The sequence below is a fragment of the Orycteropus afer genome, unplaced genomic scaffold (genome assembly GCF_000298275.1).
Source record: "Orycteropus afer afer isolate SDZICR_OR568_19922 unplaced genomic scaffold, OryAfe1.0 scaffold00001, whole genome shotgun sequence".
NCBI classification, from domain to species: domain Eukaryota; kingdom Metazoa; phylum Chordata; class Mammalia; order Tubulidentata; family Orycteropodidae; genus Orycteropus; species Orycteropus afer.
Window position 1 is genome coordinate 28716898 of NW_006921588.1, and position 10650 is coordinate 28727547.

Here is a 10650-nt window from a genome sequence, read left to right on the forward strand (position 1 = left end):
CTGCTCAGGCACAGGGAGACAGCTCAGGGGGTAGGAGTGCATGGAGGGATGGACACAGGGAAGAGGTAGCTATCGGGAGGAAGTGGGAGAGGAGATGTTGCGTTGTGCTAAATTGTGGTCAATGTCATGAGACAAAATGTATGTGAACTGCTGTATGGAAAGTGTATTTGCTCTATAAATTTTCACCCAAATCACAATAAAAAATAAATAAATAAAATAAACAACAACAACAAAAAGATTTCATATTACTTGGATCCACAATCAATACCCATGGAAGCAACAGTCAAGAAACCAGATGTACTGCACTGGGCAAATCTGCTGCAAAAGACCTCTTTAAAGTGAAGAACAAAGAGGTCACTTTGAATCCTAAATTGCACCTAACCCAAGCCAGGGTATTTTCAATCGCCTCATATGCATGTGAAAGCTGGACCATGAATAAGGAAGACCAAAGAAGAGTTGATGCTTTTGAGTTGCAGTGTTAGAGAAGAATACTGAAAGTACCATGGACTGCCAGAAGAACAAATAAATATGTCCTGGAAGAAGTACAACTGGCATGCTCCTTGGAAGTGAGGATGGCTAGATTCTGTCTCACTTACATTGGTGATATCAGAAGGGTGATATCAGAAGGGACCATTCCCTGAAGAAGAAGAACATTATGCTTGGTAAAGCAGAGGGTCAACGTAAAAGGGGAAGACCCTCAACTAGGTGGATTGGCACAGTGGCTCCAACTATAGGCTCAAATGTAGCAAGGGCTGTGAGTATGGCACACCACTGGGCAGTGTTTCATTCTGTTGTACATTGGGTTGCTATGCGTCAGGGCTGACTCGACAGCACCTAACAATAATAACATACAAAAAAAAAAAAAAAAAAAAGCAACCCTCAAGGAGCTCTGGTGGTACAGTGGTTAAAGCATTCAGCTACTAACCAAAAGGTCAGCAGTTCAAACCCACCAACCGCTCCGCTCCATTGTTAGAGAACAATGAGGCAGTCTGCTTCCATAAAAATTTACAGGCCTGGAAACCCCATGAGGCAGTTCTACTTTGTCCTATAGGGTTACTGTGAGATGGAATCGACTTGTTGGCAATGGATTTGGGTTTTTCTTTTTTAATACAAAAAACTGTACAATTTTTCCAGTGTACCTGGGAGAGTCACCAAAACAGACCACATGTTGGGCTGTAAATAAGTCTAAATAAATTTAAAAGGACAGAAATAATGTTTTCTGACCTCAATGGAATTAAATCATAAATCAGTGTGATAATAGTTGGAAAAGTCCCAAATATTTTGAAAATTAGGCAATTTTTCTACATAACCAATGTAAGAAATCACAAAGGGAATGAGAAAATATTTTGAATTAAATAATAAAAATAACAACATAGAAGAATTGGTGGGATGTAATAAAATCAGTATTCAGAGATAAATTTGTAACTTTAATGCTAGTATTAGAAATGTTTAAAATCAATGACATAAGCCTCTGCATTAAGAAAAGAAAGAACAGTAAATTAAACCCAAAGTAAGAAGAATAAAGAAAATGAGAAAACTTAAGCATGGACAATAGGAAATACAAAACAGGGCAAAGAAATTATTGAAAAGGGAAGACTGATAAACTCACAGCCAGACTTACCATAGGACAAAGACAAAAATACAAATTACCAATATTCCCAAGAAGGGACTACAGATTCAACAGTTATAAAAAATAGAATATGAACAATTTTCTGTCAAGAAAGTTACATTAAGTAATAAATTCCTTAAGAAAAAACTTTCCAAAGTGATAAAAGAAATGGAAAGTCAGAACAGCACTCAATCCATTCAGTAGATTTGTAGTTAAAAACCCTATAATAAAGAAAACTCCAAGCATGTAAACATGACCAGTGAATTTTATCAAACATTTAAATAAGGAATAAAACCAACCTTACCTAAACTCAGAAAATAGAGAACACTTCCCAATTCATTTTTGAGGCCAGCAAAACCCAGATACAAAAAGCCAACAGACATAAGGGGGGGAAAAAAAACTATCTCCCATGAACATAGTTGTAAACATCTTTAACAAAATATCAAATCGAATCCAGCAAGGTAGAAAAGGAACAATATACTGGCATGCAAGGTTGATTTGATATTTTTTTAAAAAAAAAAAAACCTATCAATATAATTCACTACATTAATAGAATTAAAAAATAAAAATCATGACTATCTCACTACATGAAGACAATCATTAGTCAAAATGCAATATCTATTACAATAAAAACTCTTACCAAGCTAAGAACAGAAGGAAACCTTCTAAACTTGATAAAGGACACGCATGAAAAACCTACAGCTAACATCACAGTGGTGAAGATTCAACATGCTCCTATTTAGACTGATCATAATACAAAGATGTCTGTCTGCTACCACCACTTCCATTAAACAGTATCCTAAAGGTAGACAGTAAGGCAAGAAAATGATTGTGTTTGTAGGAAACCCTAAGGAATCTATCATTTTTTAAAAAAAAATTCTAGAATTAGTAAGCGCAAAGTTGACGCATGTAAGACAATTATACTAACTGGGCAATGATGCACCTATTAGAAACAAATGGAAAATAAAATTTTAAAAACACACCATTTTCAACAGCATGAGAAAGTAAAATACTTAGATATTTTAAGATAAATTTAGCAAAGCATATACAAGACTGAAAATTTCAAACACTTCTGGAAGACCTAAATAAACACAAAGATATAACATGTTCATGGATTGAGGACTCAATTATTATTAAAATAATAATTCTCCCCACATTCATTTATAGATTCAACAGAATACAATTTAAAATCCTGGAGTGCTTTTATTTTTAATAACAGAAATTGGAAACATGATTCAAGAATGTATACACCCCAAGACCAAAACTAGATGGTGCCTGGCTACCACTACCAACCACTCAAAAAGAGATCAAAACTGGCGATCTCAGACAGAGTGGGAAAAAAATGTGGAACATCTCAGACAGAGTGGGAAAAAAATGTGGAACGAAACTCAAAATCATAAAAGACCAGGCTTACTGGTCTGTTAGAGACTGGTGAAACTCGGGCCTGGAACTGAATTCACTCCTGTGGCTTCCAGCCAAGCAATAGGCAGGCCTACAAGGTGCACAATTACACCAGGTAGGACCAGGTAGGTCCTTAGAACAATCAACCACAGGAGATCAGAATGTCAGCATTTGTGCAGGGAGACAGGTCAGAGAGTAGGAATGCATAGGAAAGAAGGACACAGGAAAAGAAGTGAGAATACAGTTGTTACATTGTGGGGATTGAAATTAATGTCGTGAAACAAAATGTTTATGAACTGCTGAATGGAAAACCGGTTTTCTCTGTAAACTTTCATCTTAATCACCAAAACAAAAAGTATACATGTATACAGAAATTAAAAGGTCAAAAATAATCAACCCAATCTTGAAAAAAAAAAAAAAAAAACATAGAAGATCACACTACCTGGTTTCCAGACTCAGTATCAGGCTATAGTAATTGGCAGGAGGACAAATAACTCAATGGAAAAGATCAGAGTCCAGAAATAGACCCACACTTATAAAGTCAATTTATTTTTGACAAAGGCACCAAAGTATTAACACAAGTGATACTAGAACAAATAGCTATCCATATCCATTTGGAATGGCTACGAGAAAAAAAAACTTCGATCTCCTTCCTCATACCATAGACATAACTGAAGGTGGGTCATAGACCTAATTATAAAAAGCTAAAACTACAAAGCTTTCAGAAGAAAACATGTATCTTTATGTCCTTGGAGTAGGCAAAGATTTCAGGCAAGAATCAGAAAACATTATGTTAATAACATTATGTTAATAAATGAAAAAAGTTAATAAACGGAACTTCCTCAAAACGAGAAACTTTTTATCACAAGATACTGACTAGACTATAAATAAGTTTGAGAAGAAAATATGCACAAAATATGTATATGGAACAAAGGGCATACATCCAGAATGTGAAAAGAACATCTATAACTTAATAACAAAAAGACAAACCACCCAACTGAAAACTGGGCAAAAGATGTGAAGTGAAAATTCACAAAAAGATACATAAATGGCCAATGAGAACACGAAAATAAAAAATTCTTAAAAGAGTATTAGCCATTTGAGAAAGGCAAATTAAAACCACAATGCAATATCACTACTTATCTACTTTAATGCCTGGAATTTTAAAAACTGACACCACCAAATGCTGGTAAGGAGGTAAAGCAACCAGAACTCTAATACATTACTGGTGGGAGTATAAACCCAATGCCCTCAAGTGGATTCCTCAAGTGGAACTCAAAGCGACCCAATAAGACAGACTAAAACTACACCACTGGGTTTCCAAGGCTGTAAATCTTTTACTGAAGCAGACTGCCACACCATTCTCCCATGGAGTAGTTGGTGGGTTCTAACTGCTGACTTCTCAATTAGCAGGCAAGTGTTTAACCTCTGTGCCACCAGGGCTCTTCAGTAGTTTAAAAGTACTTCGGAAATTAGCCTGGCAGCCCATAACGTTTAACGTACAACTACATATGACCCAGAAAATCCACTTCAAGGCATTTATCCAAAATAAAATCTTAAGTCCACAAAAAGACTTGCGCAAGAACATTTTTAGCAGTTGTTTATAACTAGCCAAATGACAAACCTAATGTCTATTAACTGGTGAACAATGATATACTATATATTATATAACTTTAAAAAACGAGGTAGAGCTGTATATAGGTACAGTGAATGGTATTTAAGACATTGTTAAGCAAAACTAACAAAAGATTATGTGTAACAGAATCTTGGTTTTAGAAAAGTTAATGTATGAACAAGAAAAAAAAAATCTAGATTACTATCATCTCTGTAGTGCGCTGAACGCACTGCCACCATCTTTGTATTTTTGTTACATTTGCATTGTTTTCAATATACCAGTAGCTAACATCTGTATTTTCTGTATGTCAATTTAAGCACTTGATATTTGTAATTAACCTTGTATTTAATCTTGATCACCACTGTGAAGTACTATTAACTCTATTTTATAAATAAGATAACTGAGGCATGGGAAGTGATGGAGCCAGGATTCATGAGCATACACTACTTTTTTTAAACAACTTCATTGAGGCATAATTTACATATAAAATTCACTTACCTAAGTGCACCATTCACCGATTTTTTGTGAATTTACAGAATTATACAACTATTGACATAATCTAATTTTAAAGTATTTCCACCCCTCAAAAAAGAAACTTCAAGCCCATCTGTCACTCTCCATTCTCAATCCCAGCCCTGGGTTAACTACTAATCTACTATCTCTATGAATTGCCTTTTCTGAACTTTTTATCAAAATAGAATCATTTAATATGTGGTCTTTTAGGTCTGGCTTATTTCATTTAGCATGATTTTCAGATTCATCCCTGACGTAGCATGTATCAGTACTTCACTCCTTTTTAATGTCAAATAATATTCCATTATAAGGGATAGGCCACATTTTATTTAACCACTCACCAGCTGATGGATGTCTGGAGTGTCTCCATTTTCCAGCTATTATAAACAATACTGCTATGAACATTCATGTAAAAATTCTTATGTAGATATTTTTATTACTCGTGGGTAAATACTTAAGAGTAGAACTCCTGGATCATAATTATGTTTGACTTTTTAAGAAACTACCAAATTGTTTCCCAAAGTAACTGATTTTACTTTCCCATCACTAACATACTAATGTTCCGGTTTTACACATCCTCATCAACACTTTATTGTTTATTTTCTTATAAGCATAAAGAGTATAGGTAAATATCTGTAAGAGCCTGAGACCACATATATCTATCACTTTTTGCCAAATTAATTTCCAGAGATGAAACTCCACCTCTCACAGATCTATCTACTCCATGACATAAAGCAAGACTGAATAAAATCTGAATGTGTTCAGCACTCTACATTTATATAAGCTGCTCTTACATAAAATCCTGCTTCAAATTTTAAAAAATTTTATACACACACAATACATATATAATACTATTCAGAAATACATACCTAATTTTAGTTCAATTGCTGTGTTGGTGTTACATTTGTACTCTGCAAGTTTCTTCTCCACTGCACTTTTATATTCAACCAAAAATTTCTCCATAGCACCAAATCCTGGAAGAAAAGGTTTGATTGGAAACGATCAAAAAAGTTAATTCTACAAATAGGATTCTTCTTAGAAGTTGAATCAATGTAAAATTTAAAACATACTAAAAGATTACAAAAGTGCAGGCCATTCTCCATATACTCATAAATTAATGTACTGAGTATGACTGCCTCATTACAGAACAGAAAAAAATTCACTTTTGAGATAGAGAATTATGAACTACACTTGCTTTACATAAATGATCAAGCCTGAAAATTAACATGAGAGACTACTGACATCTCTGAACATTAATACAAATTACCTGCTAAGATTTATACCCACATAGTCTTTCTTAAGGAAATAAAGCACTGAAGGATACTACCGCTATAACTACCAGGTATAAGAAACACAGTGAGAAAGTCCTTTGGTAATCCGTAGCATTTCGTTTCTGCTTTCGAAAAATGTCTACCTAGATAGAGTGCTTTAGATCAATTATTAAAAAATCATCAACAGATAATGCATAAGTTATCTCAGGAACAATATACAGGAAACTGGTAAACAGGGATTGCTTCTGGGATAAGAGAGGGGGAACAGGGCAGAGTAGCAATGAAAATTCTTTGCACTGTAGTAATTGTTATTTTATGACTTGTGCGTAGAAGTCATACATTGTGGGCTACTGGAATGACCAAGTAGTTTTAACCCAAAGTGGCTACACATACATACAACAAATAATTAACAGTGGAAGGTATCATTATCAACAGACACATTCAGGTAAATATGACCATGTTCTCACAAAATGAACATAAAAATTAGTTATAACTCAGGAAAAAAATCATAAGCAGCATGAAAGAGGTACAATTGCACACTATAAGCTTCAAAAACTAGTTAAAACACATACACATAAAATAGGATTTAAGGCAGTATAGAGTAAAGGTTTGAAGTCAGAATTGCTGGATTTAAATCAAGGCTTTACCATTTACTTACTAGTTCTGAACTACCGGGCATTACTTAACTTCTCTGATCCTTATCTACAAAACAGGAGACAGCAGAGAAGAGAACTCATCTCAAGAAATTTACCTAAGGAACTAAATTTAACTTGTGAAATCATACATTAGCTTAATTTCCAAAACAAAACATGCAGGTACTGTATCAGTCTCATTTCCGATTTTTTAAAATCTTTTAAAATAATCCGACTTTTTAGTCGGATTTAGAGAGAAGGTTTCGTAACTTGCTCAAGAGCACCCAGGTACTAAGTGATGGCGCTTAGATTCGAATTTCGGTGTAATTCTTAGAATATGTACACCCTCTACGGTACACATGTCCTTCCTTTTTTATGCTACTTGTATACCCCTAGATCAGAGTTGTTATCGAGTAAGACAGTCCTTCCTTAAACATCTGTAAAGCTCAAGCTATGGAATGTATGTCAACTACATCCATAAAAATGGAACGTTTAACGTGTAGTGAGACTACTATGAAGTCACTGAGAAAAAAATGAAATAGAAACTACCCATCACTTCAAAAGGCGTTATCACTGGAAAACAGTATATATTCCCACCAAAACAGCTTTAATGTATTTACTTTTAACTTAATTTTAAATGTTGCAAACCGAAGCGACTCAGTAAAAGGGCAGAGTAGAATGAACGTAGCAGAATTATAGATTACTCTAAAAGTTTAAATGACGTTAGAGAGCGGAAACAAACTCTTTCTCAAAGGAAATCTAACTACGATGTTAAAAACACTTAAGATTACGGAGACCACTGTAAAGTCAGTCAATATTCAAGTGAGAGCCCTGGTACAGAGCAAGACGCTAACGCGCTAGCTCAGAACTTGACTGTAGTGGAAAGTGGAGGGAGACCTACACCTTAGCATAGAGTCAGCTGGCGGGAAGACGACCACTTACGGTAAAGCTAAGGCAGTGAGCAAAAAGAATGGGAAGAGAAAACAGGCCCCAAAAGAAGTAAAGTCTGGACAGCATCTGGCACCTTGCAAGCTCAGATTGTGACGCTTTTTCTTGGTCTTAACAACCTTCCGCAGGAACTGGATTCCTCACAGAAGGCACAGAACCCCGACAGGGTGGGGGTGGGGGCGCCGAACGCGGCCGACAGGGAGCTGGGATGAGAGTTATACGCTTCCTCGCCGAAGGAGGCCTTCAGGAACTAAAGCAAGAGCCCTAAAGTTCCACGCAGGCACTCCCACCACCGTCTGGAAGTCCTTTCCCAGCCCTGCCCGCTCCCTCCCTTTGGTAAACTTTTCCCGGGAACTTACCCGCCATTTCCGAGCTGCGAGCACCCGCGGCTGAGGAAGGACGAATCAACCCGCGCGCTCCCTGGCCGGAAGTGAGCGCACTAGCCAACGCATTTCCCCCGCCCACCCTCAGCGTGACGCTGACCAATGAAAGAAGAATGTTCAAGGCGCACGTTAGCGGAAGCGCAGCAAGAGGCAAAGCTAGCACCCTCGCTAATGCTCGCTCCGTTGCATAGCAACCTCAAGTGCTGTGGGCCTTCAGTTTTTACAGGCCCGAGCAATAGACTGAGCCTTCAATTGGGACTTTCAATATAGACATGCTGGCTGGCCGGAGAAGAATTTCTTTGGGATCTATTTAAATAATACAGACATTACGGCCATTTCCCCTTTTCTCCCAGGACGTCTTGGGGACCTGTTGAAAAGCTTTCCCCTTGGTCTAGACAGTAAATTCAACACCCCGGTCCTAGTTTTACCCAGGTAAATTTTGGGGACTGAATTGCAGTTGAGGAAGAAAATTTCACTTGTATTTATTTTAAAACATCTTTTTCTTGTATTTTTAACAGTACACAGTGTAATACTTAGGTACTCTGCTTTCACTTTGAAGGTTCTAGGCAACCATTTAGTACACCAAAGTTATTACCTAATTATTACCTTGACTGGTGGCATAGTGCCTAAGGCGTTTGACTGCTAATCGGATGGCTGATGTTTCAAAGCCACTAGCCACTCCTCGGAAGGAAGGTTGAGCAATTTAGGTCCCTAGTGATAGCCCCTCAGGAACCCAGGGAACGGTCACAATGAGTGGGATCCTACTGGATGGCAGTGGGTTAGTGGGCTGGCCTGATTAGGTTCTGCATATCTCAAGTCCTAGTGATGACCAGAATTACATCACAGGATACTATCTGATTTTGGCCATAGTACTAACTCATATTTAGTAGTTGCTGAAGCTGTCTCTTTGAGAGAGTAAGACACTATTTAAAAAACCAAACTCACTGTCATGGAGTTGATTCCGACTCATAGCAAGCCCCATTGGGTTTCCCAGGCGATGAATCCTTCGGAAGTAGATTGCCCAGTCTTCCTTCCGCAGAGGGGTCGGTGGGCTTGAACCACCAACCTTCTGGTTAGCAGACAGATGCCTTAGGCACTATGCTACCAGAGCTCCTGTAAGTCGGTATTTAAAACCAAAAACCAAATACCAAACTCACTGCCATCCAGTCGATTCCAACACATAGTGACCCCTCGTTTGGGTTTCTAAAGCAGTAAATCTTTATTGTTAGGCAGGAGCTCGGCAGGCCAGGTGGGTGAATGATTAAGCCAGAGGGAATTTTAAGACCTGGTCAAGCAAGGAAGGGCCTGACCAGAGCCAATACCAAACACCAGCACGTAACCCTTACTTATGAAAGACCCCAGCACCTGACTCTTCCTCAGGAAAGCCCCCAACCATTTCCTGCCCACTATGTTAATGAAGTGCTTCAGCTCTACTTCTTGCCCCCATGCTAATAGGGTACTTTAACCTTATTGATTCCTGTAACACATACACTGCTCTCAATCTGGTCCTCTAGGAACCAGGAAGAAAATCACTATAAAAAAACCCTTTCTTTCACCTGGGCAGTGCGACCTCTCTGGCCCCTTTCAGGGACCCGTGAACCTTGCCCGGGAGCGCGGAATAAAGTTTTCCTTGCTCTACCTTCTGTGTCCCTTCTCTTCCTTATCTTGACCTTACATTTACGGCAGTAGATTGCCCTGTCTTCCTTCTGCAGAGTGGCTGATGGTTTGAACTGCCAGCCTTCTGGTTAGCAGTCAAATGCCTTAGGCACTACACCACCAGAGCTCCCAAGTCACTATTTAAACAAAACAAAAACCCACTGCCATCGAGTTGGATCCGACTTGTAGTGACCCTTCCTTGGGTTTCCGAGGCAGTATCACTACAGAAGTAGATTGCCCAACCATCCTTCCAAGGAGTGGCTGGTGGGTTTGAACCGCCAGCCTTCTGCTTAGCATTCAAATGCCTTAGGCACTATGCCACCAGAGCTCCCTATTTAGGTATCCTTAAATATACAGCAATAATTGTGAAGATAGCTGTGGTAGTGAAGAGTATGTGTCAACTCTGCTGGGTCTGGTTTAGAGTGGCTGGGCAGTTGGATGTAGTTTTTCCCCATGATGAGATTGGTAATCAACTCCATGATGGAATCCGCTGGAGCAGCTGAGTAGCTGCCTTAGAGACGTAGTCTGCTTCCAGTCTATAAGGAGAAGTTTTGAAGCAAGGTCTCTGCAGTTTTTTTGGTGTGCGTGGACCCTGCATGTAGCCGAGTCTTCATTTAGCAGC

General features: G+C 38.2%; 1 protein-coding gene across 1 annotated transcript in view; it reads right to left on the bottom strand.

Moving 5' to 3' along the window:
• HAT1 (histone acetyltransferase 1) overlaps positions 1 to 6113 on the bottom strand; it is a 92200-nt gene extending 86087 nt beyond the window's left edge. The window contains exon 1 of the mRNA XM_007942686.2: positions 6008 to 6113. Within this exon, the coding sequence (XP_007940877.2) occupies positions 6008 to 6101 (94 nt within the window). The 5' untranslated portion in view covers positions 6102 to 6113. The remainder of the gene's footprint in view (positions 1 to 6007) is intronic.
• Positions 6114 to 10650: the final 4537 nt, after the last annotated feature.